Raw genomic sequence first — 27,235 nt, forward strand, 5'->3', positions numbered from 1 at the left:
GACCACTTCATTTAGCAAACAACGCGGGCCTACTGAGTATGAGACCTTGCTGTGGAAGTTTCTGGAAAGTGAGGTGATTTCTTATCTCATAGCCTGCATTATTTCATAGCTAACCAAGTGCCTTCATGTGTGTCATGGTCTCATCGGGTCTCACAGTGGCCCTTGGGTGGGGAGGCAGAGGGAGGGGTCCTTCCCCCTCAGAAGAGCAAACTGAAGGGTCTCATGTATTATTATGAGTTCACCAGAATTCGGTTGTTGTTTTGTTTTTTAGCACAGCGTTTGGTACGGAATACCTCCCCCCTTCACCTTTAATCCTCAGTCTGCATCTTGAATGTACAGTGAGGGAAGCTTCTGGTGTTACTCTGAAATACAGCTTAAAAACGAATTTTTAGAGATCGAAATGAGAGAGAACGTCAGAATTCCAGGTGCGCCCTGAATAGCTTTTGACATGCAGCTGACGTGGTGTTGTGGCAGCTTTTACAACCCGGGCCCAGCAAAAGAGCAGCTGGCAGATTAAAGCAAACATTTCAAAGCTTTATAGCTCTGAATGTTTTCAAGGCTCTTTCACATCCCTCTTTCTCTCCTTTCTTTCTTCCTTTGCCCTTCCCCTAAACTGGACATTTTTTGTTCATTGTAACTGACTTCCTGTTATCAAACACAATACCTGTGGCAAAGGTGGCATGGTGAGTTTTGACACTGAAGCAAAAGAAATGACATGTGGGGTGTTTCCCTTAGCTGCCTTTATTTTACTGTTTTTTTTGGGGGGGGGGGGAGAGGCTTTTCAGCTACTGTATATACTGTATCCTTACTTGAATCTCATTTCCACAAGAAAGTTTTAAAGCAGCTCCTTTGGAGTGTGAATACTTCTGGGCTAAAGCCAAGGCAGAGACTGATAACATGCAGTGGAAAATCCAGTCGCATCTTGGGTTGTTTGCACTTCTGACTGGTAGTCTTAGAGTTTGGGTTTTCTCTGCGTTGCCACTCTTGCCTGCTGGCCTGGGGAAGGGCAAGCTGGTCTCTGAGTGGCAGGGACCTCTTTCCCAGTGGCCACTTCCTGGGGATAGCGGCCTGTCTAGGAAGGGCGGTTTTGCTTCCTCAGACTATTTATATCCTCCGCTGTACAGTCACAGATTTGTGGATGGGAAACAGGCTCTTGTGGAATAAAAAATCGCCCAGGACCAAATGCTTTTTGCCTTCTGCATCAGCACCCTAATAGCTGCCATGTGTGAGCGGTATGGATTATGGCGGTAGCTCCTGGGGAAGTCGATTGAAGCTGCCTCTGGGAAGTCTTGCAACGTTCTTCAGAGCAGATTTCTGTCTCCCAAGTCGAAAAAAGACATGCCAGGGAGTGAGCGTACTGGGACCGGGTTAGAGAGCATGATCAAAGGGCCCGCACCTTGTGATGGTGATCAGGTGTAGAGCTGAGGGCCACAGGGCAGCGAGGGGCGGGTGATAGCAGCAGAATCGGGGGAGCGTGGCTCTCAGTTCAGGAGCACTGGGCTCTGAGACCTGATCTCTAGTCGATAAATGTCGTCCTTCACTTTTCGGGATGGGAATGATAGTTGTGTTTCCATTCATGCTAATAATTTGAGAATGTTGCTCCACGAATTATTCTGTCTTGAAAAAATGTTCATGGTGTTTCTGGATTTCAAGACTGACAGGCAATTTGTGGGCCTGAATGGTGTCTGATCTGCTGTCTGCCCTGCCTGAGCGGGGACCAGGTGGCGGTTTCCTGTGCCGTGTCTCAGCAGCGGGACCCGGGCAGTGCAGGTGAAGGTTTCGTTGGCTTCCTCGTAAGAGCAGGCCAGCATAGCTGTGGGAACGCTCAGCCAGGGTTGGTCTGTCTGGCTGTCTATCTGTCCACCAATCAGTCTCCTTCTCTCAGAGATAAGGGAATGCAAGTCACTTCCTTAGTTTTGTTCTTGTTTCGGCCCCTGTAGCTGCTTCTGAGTAGATGCATCTGTCCAGGCACCACTATTCCCGGTGTGGCCACACAGCCTTCCAGGTACTGAATGCTCCTTGTTCAATTCTGCAGGATCCCCCTGCTTGTGTTGTATTTTCCTTTCTGAAAACGTTCTCAGGCTTCAGTTTAAGAATATAATCAGTAGAAGAAATATTGATGGCACAGACTATAATTTTGGTGCCTATTAATCACTGAAGATACTCTCCCTCATAAATAATTCTAGAGCTCAAACCCCTTTTGACCAATTGAGCAACATGACTTCGCATGCAAACACCTTAGTCTTCAGAACATTTGTTTTAATTGATATTCCTTAGTGGTATTTGAATCTTTATAATTTTAACATGAGTATAAAAATATATACTTGTATGTTTGTTTTAACTAAAGATTCAAGAAAATGCTGTACAATTGATGAAATAGAACTTCCCTCTGTGGAGAGTCCTTTCTCCCCCTTGCGCCTGAGAATGAAGAGACTTAGGTTATAACGTCAAGCGATTCTACTAAAAAGGAAAGGCACTCATCCATTGACTTAGACTGAAACATAATTTTGTTGTATGGGTGTAAGTTTTGTGTGTCTTAAGTGCACATGTCCAAGTGTGGGGAGGGAGGGGTTGTAGGTGAAGAGATGATTGTGTTAGCACTCACATCCCAAGATTTAAATTCAAATCCTACATAGAATCTCGTGGGAAGATGGACTGGCCTCGACCATCACCAGTCAGCAGGATTCTGAGTGGATGCATCACTGGGCTGCTTGTCAGTATCACAAACCACAGGTCTTTCTTGAGCGCTGAACTGTAAAAACTTCTAGTTTAAACCTGGCTGCTTCCTGTAGGCAAAGTAAAAGTTTGAAACAGTAAAATGAAAATGGAATATCCTTCGTAGAAAACTTACAGAGCTTTGCTCTTCTGTGCCATAGAAAAGTACTTGACTAGTTGTTTTCTTTGAGCAAAAATGAATCTTACATACAGCACTTATTACGTGATTGAATGATGGCACTGCTAGTTCCCCTCCTGTTTTTAATCTCAGTAAATACGAAAACACTTATTAAATATTTCTTTTAAAAATGTCTTTTAAAAGAAAACAGTAAAATCGTGGTTTCATAAATTAAAAAATGATGGTTCATTTTGGGGGGGCGGGAATGAGGTGGGAGAGTGGGGAATGTCCAGGCTGTTTCACCCTAGGAATTGCCTAGATTATTCTAGACTGTTGCTTCCCATAGGCAACCCTGATATACACGATGATTTACCTTTTTCTTTGGCTGTTTAGTTCCACAAAATGCTTTAAAGGTCAAAGGTTTGTCATTTTGAAGATTCTCCTCTTTGAGAATCTTCATATTCTAGCCTGGTTATTAGGCCATTTTCCTTCCATGATGATGGGATTAGGTGTGGTGTCTCAGATTGGCCAAATGGGCTTGTCACAGAAGATGGCTTTTTAAAGGACAGCCCAGTGCCACTGAATTCTCATTACAAAACCTCTCTATTCTTTTGGGGAAGGGTCGGTGAGATGACCTCTCACATCCTTTCCAGGAATCTGCAGTGTCATGCTGGTTCTAGGAAAGCAATTACGTAGATGCAATAATAATAATAATGATACATTTTTAAATCTTTTAAAGTAATTCTTTTGGACACATTCATTTCTAAGAATTTGTGATTTATAACCATTTTCATCTTTATACTGGAACAACTTGATAACCTCCTTCCACAGTTCATTTAAGCACAGTGAAAGAAAGTTATGCTTCTGCTTTATTTTGTTTCTCTCTCAAACTAATTTTCCCGTTGTTTTAAGACTTATCAATGCGATATAGTATAGCAGCCTCAAATTTGCAAACAAGTTGTGAAGTTAAAGTTTGTGTGCTACATTGGCTGTTTAAGAGCATGGTGCCCATTATGTGTATGAGTAGGTTTTCTTACCAGCTCACTCATGTTCTCATGCTCCACGATGCAGTCAAACCACAGAACCACCTTGTGGTGCTGTGTCTGACGGGCTCTGGCCGGGCAGATCCCAAACCCAGTGGGATCACTGAATACCTTTTCCTGTGCCTTGTGTTCGACTTGGAATTTAACAGCTGAGTTTCAGACATTGCTCAGAAACAGTCTTGTTGTACACTTAGTGATACCGTGCTGTATGTGTACTTAGGGGGAAGTAATAAATTCTCATCGGTAGGTTAATGCTTCTTATATTTAAGAAAACATTTTTTATTTTGTGTAGCTGTACAAGTAAAAGAAAATACAGGGTGGGGCAGACGTAGGCTTACAGTTGTGAATACGCAAACACAGTTTATTCTTACATTATTATTTATTAATTATTGTTTTATTTTCCATACGAACAACTGTAAGCCTGCTTTTGCCCCACTCTATTTCACAGAAAATTTCCAACATACAAAAGTAAACAATAATGTACTGACCCCCTGTGTAGTCAGCACACCGCTTCATGCTTTTCCATTCTGGCCAGTGTTACCTCATTCGCTCCTACCTACTCCTCCTCCTGTATTATTTTGAAGCAAATCTCAGATCAGATCTCTCACCTGTAAATATTTTAGTATGTGCATCTAAAAGATCAGAGCGCTATTTATAAACATAACCAAAATACCACTGTCACACTAAAACCAAAACAGCTCCTTCATATAATCTCTTATGCAGCCAGCGCTTCAGTTTCTAAGTAGAGAGACATCTTTAAAGTTGGGCTGCGTCACCCATGCATGTCCGTCCTTCGTAAAACAAATGTGAGAAGGAAGCAATGAGATATAAACCATTGTAACTTTCTTGGGGAAGTGATTTGGAAAGTTGATTTGTGTGCCTCTTTTGAATGCCATATTTTCGCCCCGTTATTAGGCCATTCTGAAAATAGCAACAGATAACCACTGGTAATAATGGGCGAAACAACCCTGCCCACTGACGGGAGTTTTGTTCCGCGGTCCCCTTTCGGAACTAAACAGGAGTTCCTCGCCCTCTCTTCTGCCTGCGCAGTCCTGGATTTCCCTTGCATGGGTGGGATTGATTTTTGCTCCGTATGCTTTCGGTTCAGGTTGATGTTTAGCCTTTGACCCAGCCACTTTCTTACAATAAACAGTTTGTTGATGAGAGCAGCTGCCCAGCAGATTGTTTCCAGATTGTTCTCATGCAGAGGACAGAGTGCACCTTACGAAGAAGTCAGCTTGGAACCCGTGGCTTCTCCATGCGGCTGCCTGCCTTTCAAGCCAACTGTCAGCCTCTGAACGCTGTGTTGTTTATGTCAGTGAAATGGTGTGAATCCGTGTCAGAAATCAGGCCTCACAGTCTTTACTATTTTATTTTATTCTCTGAATGAATGATAGCATTTTCTAGGGGTTTCTGCCACACTCCTTACATTACAGTGGGAGTTCCTAGCATTTGGGATGTGGAAATGAGTGCGCCCAGTGTGCTGTGTGAGGAAGAACATACTTTATCTTGTATAGGAATCTGGGCACCTTGACTGTTTAAAGGTTTTTCACACAATTAAGGAACAAGATAACTTTCGAACTAAGGTAAGCATTGTCTGCCTTTTATTGCCATCTTGCCCTTTTAAAATAAGTTCTATTTTTTTCTACTTTTGAAAGACAGTACTCTTTTTTTAAATTTTTTTATTATTAAATGAAAAAGACAGGTACCCTAATGACTTGGTAATTTATGTGACTCAAAGGTGCCCCTTACTTTGGATTTTTGCTGCTTCCCAAGTCTGTGCCCCCCCCCCCCCCCAGCTGTTACCTAGAGTGGCCTGTCTGCTTGCTGCAGCCTTCATTAAGGCGAGGTCAGAACTTTCAGCATTGGAGCCAACACGTTTTACTAAACTGGCCACCAGGGGCTGCTGTCAGAATGGTGAGGCTGAGCTCACCTCCCTGGAGGCAAGTTTACTTTTTCTACAACCAGTAAATTTTGTTAAGCTACCAATCCTGGTTTGAAAACTCAGGTCTCACTACACAGCCTCCAGTCACCAAGCATGCTCACGGCTGTGTCCCTTCCAGCCAGGTATTACGTAGGCCCTGGACACAATTCAAGACCTAAGATTAAGACTTGTGTGTTTTTCATTCAGTGCCAGTAAGCTGTTATTAATACACCGATTCCACGCATACTGAGAAGCTTCGTGAAACGCTCTGGGGTTTGTGCTCGGGAAAAGTACTTCCTGCGTTTGGACTCTAGGGTCCAGGCCTCTGGAGGAATTGCCCTTGGTGATCAACATTTGGGTTTTTCTGGGAGATGGTCTTGCCTGGAGCGGCCTTAGCAGCCCTGCCTAAATGTCGACAGCATGAACAGGGTCCTGTTGATTCACCTGAGGTGTGAAATGCTAAAAGGTGTTTCTGGTGGTTGCTTTGTTTTTTTATTTATTTATTTTTTTACACAGAAACTGCATCTTTGATGATTCCAGGATTAACAGCAGAGCAAAAATGTACAGTGAATGTCAGATCTGGCAGGTGCCTCAGAGTTTCTGGAGCAAATCCCTTCGTTTTCTCCAACTTCTTAAGGAAAATTAAAGTGTTAGAAAGGGTGAAAGAATAGGTCATGAATCCCACGTAGGCTTCACCTGGATTTGCCCCTGGTTGACATTTTGCCATATTTTGATAAAGGGTTCGGTTTTTTTGAAAGATGCATATGTTACTGCCTTTATGTGAAACACAAAGCTCAGGGCTTAGCGTAAGTTGTTTACGAGAGCATGAGCCTTCAACATTTTTGCTTCTAGGATGTGTCCGGGGTGTGGCACTAGTTTCCACTCGGCCCTGGCTTATTTTTAATTGAAGTGAAACCAGTAGCCTACTGGTGTGTAATGGTTCTGGGTGGCTAGTTGTCACCCTACTGGACTATGGGTACATCCTGTCTTTGCATGGACTAACATGCATAAACTTCTTACAATATAATTTAAAAATGCTACATTATAGAACATAAAACATCTTCTTAGAGCCATATGCTATGAGGACAACTAGTGGATCTTTTATGTCCAACAAAAAGGATTCTGTTCCTTCTCGAGGAAAATTCCACTGATGATCACACATGAGTTACAGGATTTACAATTTTTCTTCAACTTTTTAACCCAAGTCTTGTGACTTGGAACCTTGGACCTGATTATTTGCTTCTATAAGAATTCTTCTGGCAAAGTGTAAGTAGTGTACAAATGCTCTTGTATTATTTATGTGGGTATCCATCTGCCCCATGAAACTGTAATTCAAGATCATTTGAAGGCAAGGACCATATGTTGTCAATCTTTGTATCACTTTTCCAGTATTTTGCCCACACTAGGCATTTAGTAAGTGCGTTTGGCTTTTCCCACTAATGTACTGTGAATCGCTCCCTCTGCTCCTGTGTCTGGGAGACCCGCGGGGCCTCGGGCACAGGCCAGCAGTAAGCAGCCCAGCCAGCTCCCGCTGGCTGCCCGGCCCAGTCTCGCTCAGTCACCCTTTATTCAGGTGTAACGGGAATTCCATAAACAACCATGTTAAACAGTCTGAAAGAATCAGCTGTTGATGTGCCTGAGGAGAACTGACAAGATGGAGTTCAGGCGAAAGTGGGAAGGGTTTTATCTTTTATTAATGTGCTTTCCACTTTAGAATCCATGCCAGGTGCCCGCTGGCTGGTCAGCTGCTCCTGCCGTACACCAGCGGCACTTTCTGGAGTGAAGACTTCTTAGACCATCTCTTTTGAGTGCTTGCACATATATCTGCCCTCTTTTTGCACACGTAGGGTGGTGTCCCAAGTCCCCATCCCCATGTGGTATTCTCTGGGATTCTCTGCGTTTTCTGGGGCGTCATGGTGATGGCCGTTGAACAAATGAAACTTTGTTAATGTAGGCGGACTAGGTAGAAAGCTCTCAGCTTTTCCTGAATTCTCTTCCGACTGGCCACTCTCTCTTGCCAGGCACCATGTATACAGTATTTTAATATTGGAATCCTAGAGTTGTTGTTCTAGCTTTTACTGAGGAGTAAATATTTGGGACTAAACATTAAATCTTGAAGTTGACTTAAAAATGAAGAAACTGAGCCTTGGCCAGATGGCTTAGCTGGCTGGAGTGTTGTCCTGTACTCCAAAGGTTGCGGGTTTGATTCCTGGTCAGGGCATACACCTAGGATGCGGGTTCGATCCCGTCAGGTCATGTCCGGGGCGCAACCGATAGTTGTTTCTCTCTCTCCCCCTACCTCTCTCTCAAATCAATTAAAAACAAACAAACATGTCCTTGGGTCAGGATTTAAAAGAAAAAAGAAGAAACAGAGGCCCAGAGGAGGCAGTGCCTCCCAGCTGGTCGGTGGCAGTGCTCTTGACCCGATTCTGAGCTGGGGTCCCCTGCCCCATGCAGAGCTCTCCAGAGAGTCAAGGCCAGGCCAACAGATGAGGGGCAAATAGTATAGGGTGGTGTGGCCTTGTGGTGCCCTCAAAGTCAGGACTGTGCCTGGCGCTCGTGGAGGTGTGGACAGTCACACCTGTGCACGTGTGCACGCGCATGTGTCAGCCAGGACACGCCGCCTCAGGGTGAGCTGGGCAGGGCCGCCTACAGGTGTCCCACTCGCACCCGGGCTCACGGCACAGAGCCTCCTGGGCTCCCCACGCCACGTTCCCAGCTCTGTCAGAAGCCTGTTTGTGTTGGACGGGGCCGAATGGTGGGCGTTGTAGGCAGGCAGGCTTAATGAAGGCTCTGGAGACTTCTACGGGTGTCGAACCCAAACCCCCAAGCCCCACCAGTGGAAGTTAGCGCCTCTCCTGTAGGGGTGGTGGCTGCCCCTTTCTTTTAGTGCCGGCCATGGCTTTCTTTTGGTCCCCACACTTAGAGAATGGATTTCACCTCTCAAACGAGCCCAGTTGGCCCAGCAGAGGTGTGATGCCCGTAAAACCAGCCTTGTTAGAAATGACTTATTCATTACCTCTGTTTTACGGGTCCACCCAGCCTTTTGTGCTCTTTCGCTAGTTGGCAGGTAACAAAAAATGCAGTAAATCTGTGGCCTTTCAGAGCCTCAGCCCGAGCGATACCTTTACATAATAAAAGGAATACAGCGTAACAGACATTTATTGAGTGCCTACTGTGTCCCAGGCACTGGGGACCTAGAAATGACTGTGACGAGTGCAGATTGAGATACCTGATCCCATCTGTCGTAAATCCTTTGGTGTCCCAGGGTTGTCATCTCTGGTACGCTCTGGTCACTAGTGAAGGACCAGGATGTGTAGAAACTCATCTCGTTGTTGGGCCCACATGGGGCCTCAGGGCTGGCGTGGGAGATGCAGTCCCTCCAGAGCGAGTCCCCTTGGCCAGTTCCCAGTGGCTTTGGGCTCTCTCCCAGCAGGTGTGTTTGTCACTGTCCAGGTTCCCCTGTTCCCCTGTTCTCTGTCCCTTCCTGGGCTCTGACTGCTCTGGGCCACAAGGTCGCACTGGCAGCAGGTGAGACAGGTGGACGGATTTCCTCTCCTCTCTGCCCTTGGCTTGCAGCCCCTGCACGGCTCTGGCCTCTTGCTCCTTCAGGCCCATGGCTGGTTCAGGTGCCCACATCTCTGTGCTTTGATTCTGTTCACTCTGCCCATAGTTCCAATAAGGAGCCCTTTGGTTGAATCCTTTTGAATATTCCCTCTGCCTGAAACCCTAGAGCAGTGAGGAGTAACTCACTTAAATGATAAAACCTTGTTTCTCTGTGCAGATCTGCCAGCTAGGCAGCCAGTGAATGAATGGTGGACCAGGCTTCACACTGAGGCCCTCTTCCCAGCCATCTACTCCCCCTGCCTGCCCCGCCTCCCCTGCTCCACCCCCCACACCTCTGTTTTACTGCTATTTCATAGTTGCACATTATATTGAGTTTGTATCTTTTTTTGTGATGCCGTCAAGTTTTGATTATAGTAAATGGGCGTTTGCTGTGTTGCTTCATTTTGGGTTAGGTCTTCTTGTGAGGATGTGGGGTAGGAATCAGAGCAAGGGTTTGGGAAGCAGGCCGGTTTGGTTTCGTGGGTTCACATCCTAGCCCTGGGACTTTCTGTGTAGTGTGGGCACCACCACGCTGTCTCGGGTGCCCTGTCCTCCTCTGTGGCTGGTGCTCTGCTGTGGAGGCGCCGCTTGCTGAGGATCAGGGTCCGGGTTTTAAGCACCTAGTGTGGCGTTCTTTCTGGGGGGGTGCGCAGCGAATGGTCTCTTTCATACCACAGATCCAGTCTCGTGTCCGATGAAACAGAACTTAAATTCACTTAGCAAGAGATGTTGCCAGTCACTCCTCTGTCTGTGGGGGGGAGTCTTGTTCTGAGAAGTGACTTGAGTGGCCTCTGTTGCTGCTCTGCTGGTTAGGCAAGGAGGAACCCTGAGGAAAGCTCAGTAAGGGCCCCTCCCTGTCCTCTGTGTCTGCAGGGCCATTCGCCGGGGGCAGTGGACTGATTGCACAGAGGACAGGGAGCTTCTTGGGGGGGAAATGGGTTGAGACCTTGACCTCTTTTCTCTTTCTCTCTCTCTTGTTTTCCTGTTAATCCCACCCATGAATATTTTTTCCATTGATATTTTAGAGAGAGTGGAAGGGAAGAGGAGAGACACACAGAGAGAAACACCGATGTGAGAGAGACACATCAATTGGTTGCCTCCTGCACGCACCCGACTGGGGCTGGGGATTGAGCCTGTAAAGGTGCATGTCCTTGACCAGAATCGGACCTGCAATCTTTAAGTCTGCAGGCCGATGCTCTAACCACTGGGCAAAACTGGCTAGGGCTCTCTCTCTCTTTAAAAAATTATGATAAAATATACGTAACATAAAGTTTTCTATTTTAATCACCTTGAAGTGTAAAATTCAGTGGCATTAATTTCATTCACAATGTTGTGCATCCATCCCATCCCCACTATCTATTTCCAAAACTTTTGTCACCCCAAACAGAGACTCTGTACCCATGAATCAGTAACTCCCCAATTTTCTCTCCCCTCAGCTCCTGGTAGCCTCTAGTCTACTTTCTATTTCTACGAATTTGCCTGTCGGAATCATACGACATTTGTCCTTCAGTGTCTGGCATTTCACTTAGCACAGTGTCCATTCATGCTGTAGCATCTGTCAGAACTCGATCTCTTTTCATGGTTGAATAATATTCCATGTGGATAGACGCCACATTTTGTTTATCCATTTATCTGTCATTATTCTACTGACACTTGAGCTATTTCTATCTTTTGGCTTCTGTGAGTAATGTCGCTGTGAACATTGGTGTTCAGGTATCTGTTTGAGTCCCTGCTTTTATTTCTTTTGGGTTATACTTGGGAATTGCTGGGTCATATGTTTATTCTCTTTGACTTTTTGAGGAATTGCTGAATTGTTACCGCTACTACTTTGAGAGTCAGTGTCACTAGAGTCACTCGATGACCTCAGACGGACCTAACTGGATAGAAGCTTTGTCCAGGCCCCACAGGAGAGCTTGCTGGGTTGGTGCCAGGGCCAAGATGAGTGGTCTGAAACCCGGATGCCTAGGGGCAGAAGAGGTAGCACACAGGAGTCCAGCTGTGTCCCCAGGCAATGAGGGCAGTACTACTTGGCCCCAGCCAGCTATTGCCATGTGGGAAAGCGTTCCCACTTCTTTAAAAGCAGCAGGAAATTTGGTGTGAAATGTCCTGATTTTTACGTGATAGTAACTAGTTTAAAATGGGTGGCCCAATTAAAACATGTCCCGGGGTTCATTTGTCCGTTGGTGATAGCTGACCTGCATGTTTGTGGGGATAGACTGGTTTCAGCAATGTGCCACCCAAGCTAGAAGCCTGTCCAGGTCCAGTCATTCTGGGGTGACAGTGCTTGGGATTGGTGGCTGATCACGGTAGGGAAGCAGGAAGGCAGGCTCTGTGGGAACCCAAGCTGGATGCAGTGCCATCTAAGGAGGAATCTGGACAGGTTAGGCAAGGGTGTGTCAGACTGCCCCATTGGGACTGGGACGGAAGCATCTCCCTCAGGCGAGGAGAACATTCATCTCATACCCTACCTGACGCTTTGCTCTGCTTGGTTGTTCTGGTGCTTAGAATAAAAGTCCACCCGAGGATTGCAATTCCCTCCTTAGATGAGGTCAGTCCTGCTCTTCCAGGAGCTCATCTTTTGATTATAAAGATGCTGTGTGTCCCATCCTGTGTGTGAAGACACTGAGCCAATGTGAAATTGGCTGTAAAATACCAGTTTGTAAACTACAGTGGTAAGACTGGGGTTGTTTCACTGGAGAAGGTTATCTACTATTTCTTTGAGTGTATTTAACTGAGTGTGAGACACCCCTAAAAAGAACTTGTAGCCCTGGCCGTTTTGACTCAGTGGTTAGAGCCTCAAGCTGAGGACTTAAGGGTCCCAGGTTTGATTCTGGCCAAGGGCACATACCTTGGTTGCAGGCTTGATCCCCGGCCCTGGTTGGGGTGAGTGTAGGAGGCAACCAATCTATGTGTCCCTCTCATGTCGATGTTTCTCTCTCTCTCCCTTCCACTATCTCTGAAAAAGCAATGGAAAAAGATGTCCTCAGGGGAGGGTTAAAAAAAAAAAAAGAGCTTGTATTTCATGTCTTTGTGGGTTCATTTTCTGATTTACACACTTCTGGTTGCCTGGCAACTTACACTGTTACGACTGAGGCACAGCTAACCTGATTATTTACAATGAGGGCAATATGTCTCTGAGAGAGAAAACCTTTAGAGGTTAGGGAAACCTTTTCGGTGTTTCTTGGGAAGAGGAGGACCGAACACAAACAGAGATGGTAAATATTTTGAATCCAATGCCGAATCAGAGGTATGGCTGTGTTTCATTTACTAAATCTCCTCAGATGGATAAATGTAGCCAATGAGGCAACTGGTGGGTACACAGAGGGCTGGAGAATTGCTAGTGAACCCTAGAGCTGGAGGGGACTTTGTAGAATTTAGGATAGAAAGTAGGTTAATGAACTCTACTCATTTCCTTGGATCCTGGTTTCTGAACAGTTTATTTTAGTAGTATAAGCATGCAGTACTTAGCATACTTATTGTTGTATAATGTTTCCAATCTTTTTTTATTACTATTTCAGAGGAAGGGAGAGGGAGAGATAGAAACATCAGTGATGAGAGAGAATCATTGATCAGCCGCCTCCTGCATGCCCCCTACTGGGGATTGAGCCTGAACCTGGGCATGTGCCCTGACCGGGAATCGAATCAGGACCTGCAGGTTAATAGGTTGGCGTTCAGCCACTGAGCCACCCCAGCCGGGTGTCTGTTGTATAATAGTTTAAGTGTTCAGAATACAGTAATTTAATTTTTATTGGTCATGACTTAGGAAGTACTTATGTAACCTAAATGGCATCTTATGGTCATCTAACATAATGCCACGTTATGACCTTTCCATTTCTGTCTTTACAACACAGGAAATCCGGGATCCTTTTATGCAGTGGCTGGAGAAACATGTGGATCCAGGAGGAGTAATAACATCCAGCAAGCTCTCCCTCAAGTTTGTCCCATCCTACACATCTGAAATAGAAGTCACCCCAACTGCTATACCCGTGGTGACTGACACAATGGCCTTCTCCTCTGAAAATTTTAACTTAGAGATCTACCGACAAAATTTGCAGACAAAACGACTTGGAAAAGTAATTCTGTTTGCCGAAGTGACATCCACCACCATGAATCTTCTGGACGGGTGAGTTGTGGACCTGTGCAGATGAGTCCAGTTATGTTGAAGGCTCGTTCTCTGTAACCAGTGCTGGGGAGAAGGGACAGGCCCATAGAACAGGAACTCTTAATAAACCCATCAGCAAGGTAGGTGTACCGTTGTCCTAGAAGAGTCCAAATATAGGAAGAAGTGAAGTTCTTTGATCAAAGGTTTGTGTTTTAAAGAATGGGCTGTCTTTGTGCCTGTGACTCTATTTTTAATCAGGCCTTTCAGAATGTCCTTGGGGAAAAAGAACATCATGAAAAGACACTTCTAACAGGTGGCATCATTGTTCAAGTTACTGTTTTACTTTCGTGTTGTCAGAACCAGCGTTAAACACTTAGTTTACGTTATTTTGCAAGGGCGTCAGGATAGCAAATCTGAACAACATGTAAGCTGTGTTTAATTGAACCAAATTGGAGCTTTGTACTTTGAAAACCTGTTTTGCTGTGTTCCTGTCCAAGACATTTTTTGGGCACTCTGTAATCCCATGTGGATGTTCAAAATTTATTGAAAATTTTCCTTTTTTGTTCCTTCTGTTTCCTGGACTTTGATTAAAGGTTAAAAAATGGAAAACAGATGAAAGGAATTTTTTAACTCACAAATTAGTCAGTATTAATTAATACTCTTATTTTGAGATAGTTTAAAAAGTAGGGTTAGAAAGGGAGTGAACAACAAACGCATCTTTCCTCAACATGGGACTAAAATGCATGGAATGAAAGATTCCCCCCTAAAACCCCAGATTCACCGTTTCTAGACAATTTCCCCTAATAAACTGCATGGCTAGATGCATAATTCAACGTATGGAACATATGGAAATGTTTTGGCTTTTTTTCTTAATAATTCCTGGAATTTGATAGCACACTGATACCTCGTACCTGGAAATGGCAGCTTTAGCGTGTGTAGAGGATGTGGAAAGAGCTTTCGCAGGGCAGCGATTTCCAGCCTGTTTCCATGTCACGGCACATAAACTAGTTACTAAAATTCCATGGCACACCAGAAAGTATCGTTTTTGCCAATCTGACACAAAAAAATAGGTATAATTTGTATTGATTCACACCGGATGGCTATTGTGTTGGCTGTTGTCATTTTTGTGTTTGACAGTCTGAGGGAAAAGAGGTCAGTGCCCCTGGCTAAATAGTCGGGTATTGAACGTTTTCAACATTCTTGTGGCTCAGCAGTTGAAAATCATTGTAGGGGGATTGGCAGAGTCGGGGGGGGGGGAGAAGGGTAGTAGGAAGGGGAGTGTGAGTCTTGGTAACAACAGTTCTTGTTGACCGAGTTTTGTGTTGTCATTGGTACTTTCCCTCCAGTATTCCAAACCTCTCCTGCCTCCACTCCCTTCCTGCCAACCCCGCTCCCCAGTAGAGAAGACGCCTGTTCTTGTAGGTGGAACAGTCATTACTTGCTGGTACAAACCCTGTGGTAATCTTTTGTTACTCAGATGAACAGCCTATTATATCATGGGGGGTGACCCATTATAATTACATTTTCTTAAAAAAAGAGAAATTCAGGCCATGGCATTTACCACAAGATTTGGGGAGTGAAATGCAGATGGAAAGACACTGGCACTTCCAGACTGTTTTTACTACCTCCATGGACACGAGTGAGGACTATTTTATGCTCAAGGATCGAAACATGGGACTAATGGTCTCTGAGCTTTTGTAGCGGGCAGTGCGTTACCAAGATGCCTGGCAGCGCACTGCTGGAGCAGGCGGGCTGAGGCTCCGTGTGATCAGGTGCTTGGGTTACACCCTGGGGAGCCCGTGTTTAGGATGGAAAATAATGCCATGAAAATACACTGCTTTAGTACCCTGAATATTGGTAAGCTCTTTTTGATACTGAACTTTCTATTAAAAAATAAGAATTCTGTCTTAAGCAGTGTGGGTTTGTAAAAGTGTATAGCTGAGCTTAATGACAGTGGAGTTGGAAACTTCTGTAGGAATTAAGAGTTTCTATTTTTATGAAAGAAAAATATTTTAACTTTTCCAAGGGCATTTAGGAATCTTTTTTGTTTCTCTTCTTACCTGGTCTTTGTGGAGCGCAGAGTGCAGCGGCTTTGAGGGTTAACGCTTGGTCCCTCTGCTGGGTACAGAGCAGATGCTGAGTAAATGTTGCTCACCATGACTTACCCTCAACGTACACCCTCTTCCCCTGTGCACACAGGCTCCTTCCTACCCTCAGAGGTGGTTACTCACTGCAGCCTGGTGAGTCCTCGAGCCTGGTGAGACGTTCTAGGGGAGGCTGTAGCCTTTTTCAAGAGAAGGAACTTGAAGAGGCCACCGTAGTGCCAAAATGGCCTAGAATTGTCCACAAAGGGATCATGAGATAGACAAATAAAACATATGGCTCATTACTTTCTAAAAGTAAGACCAAAATAATTTGTGTTATATTTGATCCTACATAAGCTATCCTTATGGAAACGCAGTGTATTGTGGTAATAATAACAATATTAATAGCCAACATGCATTGCAAAGCTTTTATCTTCCAGACACGGCTTTTATGTACTTCACATGTATGGACTAATTAAATACCTCATCTTTCAGTGCCTGGGGTCATCCTTGGAACTGAGTCAAACTCTATCATCACAGCGTGTGTGGGATCTTTCTTGTTTCTCAATGTTTATAATAATTGCATGGTACATCTCATCAGTGGTCAGCTAGGCAGGGCAGGACGGATTTTCTAAGCCCTGGACTGGGTTTGCTCCATGCTTATTTCTCTCTTTACATTTACGGCTTCTGTGGCAACTGAGCGGCTCTTTCCTAATGGACTGGAATAGAAGGGAAATTTAAATCAGATATAGATCTTTATTATAAGGTTTCTAAAATCCTCCCCCCCAACCCCCTTGGGACTTGTACCAGCTAAACATTGGGAATTCTCTTTCTAAGAAAGGAGGGGAAAGTATATGTGTTACATGGGTGGTGTGTGCTATTGAGTTGGCGCTGACTCCTGGTGACCCTATGAATGAGTGATGTCCACCATGTCTTGTCCTTAGCAGCCTTGCTCAGCCGTTTTTTAAAAATTTATTTTATATTGATATTTTAGAGAGGAAGAGAGAGGGAGAGAGAAACATTAATATGAGGGCGAAATATTGATTGGCTGCTTCCTGCACTCCCCCTACTGGGGATCGAGCTGGAAACCCAGCCACATGCCCTGACCAGGAATTGAACATGCAGACTTTGGGTGCACGGGACGATGCTCTGACCAACTGCGCCACACCAGCCAGGGCCCTGCTCAGCTCTTATACACTCATGCTAAGGGCTTCGTTTATGGGGTCAGTCCATCTTATATTTGGGTTTCCTCTTTTCTTGCAGCCTTATATTTTTCTTAGCATTATTGTTTTTTCCCAAGAACCCTGCCTTCTCGTAATGTGTCTGAAGTAGGAGATCTTCAGTTTTGTCATTGTCTCCAGGATATTCAGGTTTAAGTTGCTCTGGGATGCACTTGTTCATCTTTCTGGGGCTCCAGGGTACCCACAGAGCTCTCCTCCAACACCATGTTTCAAATGAATCCAGTTTTTCCTATCAGGCTTCTTCACTGTCCAGCTTTCGCACCTGAACATAGTAACGGTATACGTAGTAATGCGCGCTGTGGATGATCTTAGCCTTGTCTCTAATGACTCGTCTCTGCTCTTGAAAGTGCATCCTGGGGGGCGATCAGCAATTTCGGACACAGCCCCAGGTATCCATGCTGCTTTTCATTTGCCTGACTGCTAAACAAGGTAGCTGGAGCCTGTGGCAGCCCCAGTGCCTGCAGGATTTGAAATCATAGGTGGAGATGACTATTTGAGTGGTGACACTAGTTTTGTTTTACTGCTTAATCAGTGCCATTAGAGGTGTTTTTCTTACGTTACTGTAAATCTAGGAGGATGTGGAACTTTCTCTTTGGACACATAGTTTGGAGGACGTCATATTTTTTTCAGTGACTGCAAACCCAGCTGAGCTGCTGTGGCTGGAGGGAGACACTGAACGCTGTCTTTTGATGTCTGGGTGTGAGAGCAGGTGGGTCCTGAAGCCACTGACTGACTGCCTTCACCTCCTGGCCCGCCCTGTGACTGTTGAAGCCATGCTAGTGCCTCAGCGGAGGGGAGGGAGCTCTGGGGGAACCAGTAGCCCAGGGAAATATGGGAATTGCTTGCTGATGATGAAATTAAGGCAATTTCCCCCCCCCCCCAATAAAAATAAAAAGCGAAAACCATGTGAGTGATGTTTCCCCAGTAGTCTGACCTGGCTGTGCCACCCCTACCCCGTCTGGTTAGAAAAGGTAATTTCCCCCTGTATCCCTCCTCTGGTCATTTTCTCTGACATGTATTTCTGACTGTGAACTGCATTGTCTACTCTGTTGTCAGGGTAACACCTTTTGGGTGCAATGCCGGTTTTGATGCCTTTCTTTTTCCTTTCTGTGCTGTTCCCTGGTAGGTTTCCCTGTGACCTGTTAGCCTCGCTGGTTGGACAGAGTCCCAAGGGCATGGGTTCAGTCCTTTGTCTGGACCAATGAACTATACTGTGTTCCACAGTCACGTCCTCCAGCTGCCGACCCAGAAAGCCCTCCGCACATGTGAGCTGTAGGTGGGGGTGGGCTCTAGACCGGGGGTGTGGATGGGCCACTGCTGATCCATTGGCACTGCCGGGAAAGCGCCTCCGGGTGCCCACTCTGTCCCGGCGAGGACAGCAGCACCGCACACTTGTTTCACCTCCTGAGGAGTGGTGATTGGCCCTCTGCTGTGAGGAGGGTGTTAGGCTGGGCAATGGAGCTGAAGAGCTTGGGGGTGACTGAATCACGGTGATCACTGGAATCTTCTTCTGTTTGACTTGTATATTTTTTGATGACTTGTCCTGAGTCTCTGGCAGACACTGAAAGGACTCACGTGTGCAGCAGAGGGTGGTGAGCCAGGTGCTCAGACTCACTGGTAGCGATTTGCTTTGCATGCTCTTGCACCCACAGTCACCTGGCCACAGGTGGCTGCTTTTCATTTGTAAAGAATAATTTCTCTTTCCTTATTAAATAAGGTTATTTCCTTAACAGTTTTTAAGTCCTTTGATTTTTTGGGCTTAAGTTTGCCTTCATCATTCACGGAATGAGCATGGATAGAGTGCATCCCTGGTGCCAGGCACTGTGCCAGGTGCTGGGGGTGGCGGAGAGAGATGGAGAAGTTGCCCTGCTCGCCTCCTTGGGCGTCAGAAGGAGTGGGTCCCAGGGCACATTCAGCTCATGGGGTTCTGGTCACCTTCTGGGCGGAGCACTGGGAGCTGGGGTAGAGAGCAATGGGCCCATCAGTAACAGTGCAGGGAGAGAGGTTGACTGGTCAGTGAACCTTCTTGAGCTGTTGCTCCTATGTGTCAGTCATTGTTCCTGACGCTATAAAGCTCAGTCTGGCCTGGAAAATGCTGGAACTGAAGGCTCCACACTAACTTGCTCTGTAACCGCAGCAGTGTTGCCCCTGGGCTTTGCTGTCCTCAGCTGAGGGATGGGGGGGGGCTCTGGATGCTCCCTGGGGCACCTTCAGCGCTACTCCTTTGACCATGTGGCACTCCCAGGCCAGCACCTGCCACCCAGCCAGCCTTTCTGTTGCCCAGTAACTTCCAGCGTCTTTAGAAGGCTGCAGTGGTTTTCTGATTAGCCTCATGATAGTTGAGGAAACTGTATGAAATTTAGTTGACTTCTACCACCAGAGGCACAGACAAACCCATACAATCGTTGTAAAAAGCACGTTTGGGGGAAATTTAAGAAAGATAGTATTTTTGTGTCCGAATTTGGGGCCCATCCCAGCTTTTCACCTCTCTACATGCCTGTCTGCTCAGTTCCTTTCCTTCTCTTCGGACGCTGCTCCCCTCACTCACTACTCCGCACCCTCCCTGAAGTCGAGGCCGAGAGGACAGAAATTGGGCTGGAACTAATTTAATGGCTGAGTGACCTCACAGTAGAGAAACAGCCGGGTCCTAATAGGGGTCTTTGTCTACATTTTCACCCTGGCTGGTAGCATGCCAGTCAAGAGTCAAGCTAGAGACACAGGTGGAAGCGATTAGACCTGTCATAAAGTTTGAAAAATTGATTCTGGAGGCGAAGTGAGTAGATTGAACTTGACAGTGTTGTCCTAAAGATTCTAAGGGAAAATTCTGTAGTTTAATTGGAAATCCCCTGATTACTCATTAGCTTTCCAGATGGCTTTGTTGATGTTTTACATATTAATGCCTGTATTGTGTTATGGGTGTTCTCTTAATGTGCACCTAGGTAATGAGCAAAGAATAAATACATGGGCGAGTGTCCCAAATTAATGGGATGTTAGCGTAATTGTGAAATAAAGGGTTTTAAAGAAGTTGATTGCTCTGGAATAATTAGCGTGAGCTTTTTTTATGGGCCAATTTGGTACTTTTAAAGTGAAAATTATTGGAGAGTTTTAAAGAAAGTTTCATTTTAATGTTTATTTCTAAATTAAGGTTTAGAATCTAACTCCAGCCTTTGACTCGGGTGGTCATGACTAAAGGGCTGTTCTGGCAAGTTCTCCGGCAAATGCTTTTTTTTTTTTTGGTCCCAATTCAACGCCTGATTGAGTTAACCTTTCCCACGCCAAACTCCTGGAATTGAATTGTAAAGTGGCCTTCTGTTTTCCAAAGATCTTCCACATTAATCGGTTGTGTTCTAGGATGTCTATTTTTACATTTTGTCACGGATTTTTAAAAGTAGGGTCAACTTACGGGGATGTTTGCCATCTTAGGATGGTTGCGGTGTGTCTGTTTAGATGGCGTTCTCAGCAGAATTGGACCTTCTCAGTCTCTCTCAACGCTGGACAACATTTAACTCTTGGTCAGCTTGAAAGTCCCATGTTTGACTGCACAGAAGGGTGGGACTGAAGGCATCTGCCAGGCCGATGTCCCGTGAGCGACAGGCACCACCTGCTTAGGGGCACACACCCATGGCAGGGACTCTGCTGTGCCCGAAGCAGTGGGTGCCCTTCTTCTGGAGCCCTCTTCCCAACCCCAGCACAGGCTTTTTTTTTAAGTTCTTTTTAAAAAAAAATACGTTTTTATTGATTTTAGAGAGAGAGGAAGAGAGGGAGAGAGAAACATCCATCAGCTGCCCCCTGCACGCCCCCTACTGAGGATTGAGCCTACCCCCCCCCCCCCCCCCCCCCGGGCCCAGCAACCCCTTGGTGCACAGGGTGATTCAACCACTGAGCCACACCGGCCAGCCCCAGCACAGGCTTTTGCATGTTCTCAGTGGTGCCGATCCTAATCTTCTGAGGGTATGCCAGACTTTTAGGGAAAAAACTAGACAGCATGGTGGGTGTCCGCTGTGGGAGGTATTTGCGGAAACGACCGTCTCTCCGTGTTCACTCGTTTCGCATTACTGAGGACCTGACGCCTTGGTTGGAGTGCGGGGCTTAGGTCCTAGGGCGGGGTATTGCTGCCCTGGGTCCCGTCTTCTCCCGCGTGAGGAACTTTGGGCAAGTCAGGAGCCTTTCGGGTCTCCTTTTCCTTGTCTGTATGATGTAGCTGGCGAGTCTCTGCTTTTTCTCTTTTCCCGTGTAGTTCAGTCACTTGGCTGATCTCTCTCCAGGCCGGCCGTGTGCCCAGCGGGAACAGACATGGCTGCCTGCCCCCCCTCCAGGAGCCTGCATTCCTCCCAGGGCAGGGCCGGGCCACACTGAAGTATGTCTGCAAAGCTCTCAGCTCACGTGGCTTGAACTGTCATCATTGTTTAAACTCTGGATGTGATTCTCTCTTTTTACCTCCTCAGTGCATCCTTCAACGGCAGCACCGGGAGTGTCCGTGAAACAGATCGGTCTTGTCTTTGCCCTGTGTGTTTGGTTGGGGTAGAATTTTTGTTGACAATTTTGACAGCTTTTTCTCAACATACTTGGAAACATGATGGCTCATCTCTGGTTGCTATTTTGCCAAAAAAAAAAAAAAAAAAGAAAAAAAAAAGTGTTGTTTTAATCTAGCTTTTCTTGAAAGGTGAGAAAACAGTCAATTGTCCGTCTTTGTGTTTCCCTTAAAATATGTGGAACCAGCTCTCTTTATCAGATGTTCTCTTTGTAAATCTTAACACTTTATCATTTTCATAGGTAACAGTAGTCAACCTGAAAGAGCCAATTGTTCCCGTTTGGACAGTTCCTTCAGCCCCGTGGATGTGCCTCACGCATTACCCACATCTTCTTTGAGACCCCTAACCCTTCCGTGCCAATCAGATGAATGCATGGGTTCGATGTTGCTTTATGCTCTTGGATTTCTTTAAGCACCTCATCTATTTATTCTGTGGAATTCCTTGATTGTATACATATATTTGATATTCTTTTTGTCAGATGCCTCTATTATATTAAAACAAGTAATAAGCCTGGCCAGTGTTGCTCAGCGGTTGAGCATCGACCTAGGATCCAGGAGATCATGGTTTGATTCCCGGTCAGGGCACATGCCCGGGTTGCAGGCGCATCCACAGTCAGGGGCCTGCAGGAGGCAGATGATTGATGACTCTCTCATCATTGATGTTTCTGTCTCTCCCCCTCTCCCTTCCTTTCTCTGAAATCAGTAAAGATATATTTAAAAAAAAAATTGATAAAAAAGAAAAAGTTAAGTACTGTATGATATTACTTATATGTGGAATTTAAAAAAGCTCATAAAAATGAAGCAAAATGGTGATCACCAGAGGATAGGAGGAGGGGAATAGAACAGATGTTGTTGAGGTAGAAACTTAGGAGTAGTACAGGCACATTGTACTACTCAGACTGCCTCAGAAGTGTTGTGGGTTCAGTCCCAGACCACCACAGTAAAGTAAATATGACAATAAAGAGTCACTCATATTGCAGTCTGTTAAGTATGCGATAGCATTGTGTCTTGTAAAAACAATGGACATTAATTGAAAAGCACCTTATTGCTAAAAAGTGCTAACCATCATCTGAGGCCTCAGCAAGTCATGATCTTGCAGGTGGAAGGTCTTGCCTCGGTGTTGATGAAAATGCTGTACCTGTGAAGCTCAGTAAAACAAGGTGTGCCTGTAAATAAGTCCTTTAGGTCTAATGCCCAGTGTGGTGATCAGAGACAACAGTATTGTAATGTAACTATCAAACTGGCTAAAAGTCTAGAACCTAATCATTCCACTAAAAAAATGACAATTTTGTAACATGATAGACCAGCTAGTTATTGCTACAGTGGCAATCGATATATAAATGTATCAAATTAACATCTACACCTTAAATTTACACAATGTTATATATTGAATATATTTCAATTAAAAAAAAAACTGTGAATGCAGAAAAAACCCACTTGGTTTATGAATGAACATTAGTTTCTAAGTGGAAAAATATTAAATATTCTTAGAATTTAGTGTTCACAATAATTCAAGTATGATCGCTCACCTGTATACATGTGGTGAGAAGATAGAGGCCAAGTTCTGGGTAAAAGAAAAATGTTTTGGTAAAAATCTGTAAATGTGTTGGATGATCAAGCAGATGTTTTTCCTTCGCCCTGCTCAGCATCCCTCTCTCCCTTTTCCATTTCTCTTCTGGCTCTTTGTGACTCACTTAGAAAAACTTATGTTTTCCTTTCCAATAAAACACTTACCTGCTTTGGAGGTGAGGGTTGATTTGCTTTCATCTGCCCCTTTAAAATCTTTTACACACCTACCATTTGGCCAAACACACTCGGAGCTCTGAAATGCCCTTGTTTCTGCTTTCTGTTTTGGAGAGAAGCATGTTCTGTTTCTGCATGAGGGGTATTCCGTCACTTTGAGATCCCAAACGCCACATTTTTTCTGCATTGCACAAGGAGTCATTCATCATTTTCATTCTTTGTTTGGCTCTCCCACAAGAGTATTCAAATTAGCGAGAAGGAAAACGATGAAGTCATTGCCTGGCAGAGAAGTATTTTGCTGGGACGTGGGAAGGGGCGAGGAGACAGGAGGGGAAGGAATTTGTGGCGAGGTCTGCACCTACCTCTTTTTCTGACCTTTGGTTCCAGAGTTCACCTGGATGCTAATGTAGTTTTCACAGTTTAAAACTGGATACTATGTGTGTACAGAATTTACCTAAAAACGAAACTACATGGTGGGGTGGCTGTTTCAGTGACCCTGGAAACTCAGGCACTCAGGCTGTAACTTAATCTGTTTCTTTCTGCCGTACCAACTGTGTGATGTTGGGTGAATCACCCTACCTCTCTGGGCCTGTTTCCTCATCTGTAAAATGAGAAGGTTGTACTAGATCCTTGCCTTAATTATTTAAAAAAAAAATAACAAACCCCTTTTCAAATGAAGTACCTCACTGTACAAATGGGGCTGGGGGGCCTTCTCAGAGCCCAGATGTCTCAGGGCACAAGTATCAAGACCACTGGCCAAGAAGTGTCCAAGGTCCTTTCAACTAGGACAGTCAGGCCCAGCCCACTAGAAGCACTTATATCTTTATGGCAGGCTGACTGGTTGGCTGGACTGTTTCTTTTTAAACCCTGCCTAGTTCCAACAGAATTTAAGGCAATGGGGATTTAACTTTATCTGTTACAAGTTCATTCTGTTTCCTGTACAATCAAAATGGAATACACTGTCTCTTGGTTGTTATGTGTCATGTGTAAGCTATGTGCATATTACTCATAGAACTCAGCACCATTCAGAGTTTTGTGACTTCCCCAGACTAACAGTAGTGAGGACTACTCGGGGTTCCTTCTGGAACCCAGGGAAACCTGGGTGGGTCCTGTGCCTCTGTGAAACTAAGCAGCTGTTGTCTCAGGGGTGATCGCCCAGGTGGTTATTCAGGTGTCTCCAATTAGGGATGAGTGATGTCTGAGGGGAACAACCTCTGCTGGAAGAGCTTCCAGAACCCCCAAACTAAGAATGGAGGACTCCATGGAGTAGAGACTCAGCTGTGGTGGAGAATGCCCCGCAGTCCACAGAACTTTATGAGTGTCTTGGGAAGGTAAAGTGGGTGGAGTGCGGATTGTGGAATTTGGGCAGGTATGTAGTTGTCTTAACTGGGATAGAATGAAGGATTTCACATCTGCTAAACCGAAAATCACCTGAACAGTGGATACTAGAACTCTCAAACCCTCTTAGATCTGTGAGGTGCCTGCAAGGCCAGTCACCCCAACTTCCCGAGGCTCTCTGTGCTGTTGTGGATGTGTCTGAGCACCCGATGCTGAGCAGCTGCTGTGACTTGTTCAGTTGACAAATATGTATTGAGGTCTTAAAACCTGGGGCAGCTCATTCCAGTTATCTTAAGATAGCTCCCTCCCAAGATGGATCCTTTTAAACCCATCCCATTCCATAAAGGAAATCTGGCCATGGATCCAAATGGAGAAAATTTAACTTTCTCCCAAAGGATAGCTAAGATATTTAAGATAGTTATTAGTTAAGATAGTTAAGATTAGTTAATTAGTTAAACTAGATTAGTTAGTTAAAATAGCTATTTGAAGATAATTATTATGGCCTCCTTTATCCCCATGTCATCTTTTCTCTAAGCATCTCCAATTATAAATGTTTCTTCCCATCCCCGTGTTGGAGCTCAAAACTTTAGGGCTGAAGGACCAAAAACCTTGATAGAAAGCCAGCCAGGTACGTGAAACTACTTAAATTAATTTTTCTCAAAATATTATTCAATTATAAGAAGATTCTTGTTCATTACAGAAAACTTAGAAATATAGTAATGAATACTGAGGAAATGAAAATCATGTATAACCCCACCATCTATAAAAGATCATGTTAATCTCTTGGTATATTTCCTTCTAGTTTTTTTTCCCTCCTATACAACATATGTAAGTTATGGTTACATTATATGTGAAATGAGCATTTCCCATGCAATCAAATGGTCTGCTAAAACCATGTCTTTAATTGGGTTCATATAGTTTGACCATAATTTATTTAAGCAATTTCCTATGCATACATTCTTATCATTTCCAGTCTCCAGCACCCATTATAAATGATAAGCATATTTCTTTTTGAGCTAGTTGTTCTGTATAATTCTTTAGCGACCCCATTACAGTATTTCTTCTCCAGAAGATAATTGGAAAATTATAAAGCAAAAGCAGACATTGATAGAAGTTGAACAGGATGAGGCTAATATATGTTGTTATTTACAATATTTCATATTATTTCATCACTATTACCTCATAATATTTCATCTTTTGTCCAGAGAGATGTCATACCTTAATAATAATAGTTAACATTAAGTAAGCATTTACTCTGTGTCAGGTACTATGCGTTATGTGTATTTTTCCATTTCAGTCTTTACCAAAACCCCATGAAACAGATACTCTTATAGTTCCCATTTTAAGAGCTGAAGGAACTATCACTTAGAGAGTTGAAATGTCTTGACCAGAGCCATGCAAAGAGTGAAGTGGTAGAAGCATTGACTCAAGAACCTTAATTCTTAGCCCCTAATATTATACTACCTCCAACAGATGCTTTGCATAATTTGTAGTATACTGTATCCCCCAAACTTCCAGTATCTACTTACATGTTAATCTTGTTATAAAAACAAATCAGGTTAGCTGACATGTCTAATTCTTGGTGATTTTCTAAATTTTTTAATGAGATGGGTGCAGGAAAGGACTATAATGGGAATTCTAAGTTAAAGTCCCCATTGTTGAGTTTACTAGTGGGACAAGTACTTAACTAGTTTGTTCCTCTGTACCATTGTCTGTAAAATATGGACAATAGTACCTATATTAATGAGTTGTGACCTGGATTAAGTAGAAGGGTATATATACAATATAGTTCCTATACTGTATGGGCTCTCAGTAGTAGTACTTTCCTTATTTCCTTGAATTCCAACTGGAATAGACATCTCTAATTAGTAAAATTTCTTTTGAAAATTAGAATGGCATATTTTCTTTAGCTTGTCTAGTTCACAGTAACCCTTCAAAGATCAGCCATAATGAATTTAGTTATATTTCGTCATGTTCCCAAGTTCTGTGAACTTGAAATTAAGTCAGTAATAATTATCCACTTTGAACAAGAGATAAAAAGATTGAAAAAAGAAAACTGAGGCTCAGGAACCTGTGAGATGATATCAAAATGTCTAATATATGTATAATTGGACTCCCAGAAGAAGAGAGAATGGAGTGGAAAAAACCATTTGAGGAAATAATGGCCAGATGATCCCCCAATTTGGTGAAAGATAATTTGGTGACAGGTTCAAGAAGTTTAGCAAACTCCAAGCAGGATAAATAAATATGATGAAAATAGACTTTGGCACATCCATAGACTGCTAAAGACCAAAGATAAGGGGAGAATACTGAAAGCAACCTGAGGAAAACACACTTTACATACAGAAGAACTATGAATTAAATGGCCATGGATTTCTCATCAGAAATTATGGAGACCAGAAGAGAGTGAATAATATTTATTAAAGGCTCAAAGAAAAAAACAACAACATACTTGTCAACCCAAAATTCTGTACCCAACAAAAATATACTTCAACAATGAAGGTAAAATACATTTTCAGATAAAAGAACATGAAGACAATTTGTCATAGTGCAGATCTGCTGGGCAAAAATGTCAAAGGGAGTCCCAGAAGGTGGTGAGAAATACAGCAGATGGAAACTTGGATTTTTAGGAAGGATTGAAATGGAAAATATCTGAGTAAATTTAAAATACTTTTCCTCACTGAATTTCTTTAAAATATATATGACTGTTTAAAGAAAAAATTATGACATCATGCATAATCTTGTATATATTGATGTAATACATTTGACAACTAGCATAGAGGACAATGA

General features: G+C 44.2%; 2 protein-coding genes across 7 annotated transcripts in view; one reads left to right on the plus strand and one right to left on the minus strand.

Moving 5' to 3' along the window:
- HLCS (holocarboxylase synthetase) overlaps positions 1 to 27,235 on the plus strand; it is a 156,937-nt gene that overhangs the window by 29,242 nt on the left and 100,460 nt on the right. For all 6 annotated transcript variants that reach the window (XM_081138884.1, XM_081138881.1, XM_081138880.1 and 3 more), the window contains exon 6: positions 13,258 to 13,529. In XM_081138884.1, the coding sequence (XP_080995010.1) occupies positions 13,258 to 13,529 (272 nt within the window). The remainder of the gene's footprint in view (positions 1 to 13,257; positions 13,530 to 27,235) is intronic.
- The window catches only part of CHAF1B (chromatin assembly factor 1 subunit B), a 371,302-nt gene that overhangs the window by 19,693 nt on the left and 324,374 nt on the right, over positions 1 to 27,235 (minus strand). The window lies entirely within an intron of this gene.

This window comes from Miniopterus schreibersii, assembly GCF_964146895.1.
Source record: "Miniopterus schreibersii genome assembly, chromosome: 5".
NCBI lineage: Eukaryota > Metazoa > Chordata > Mammalia > Chiroptera > Miniopteridae > Miniopterus > Miniopterus schreibersii.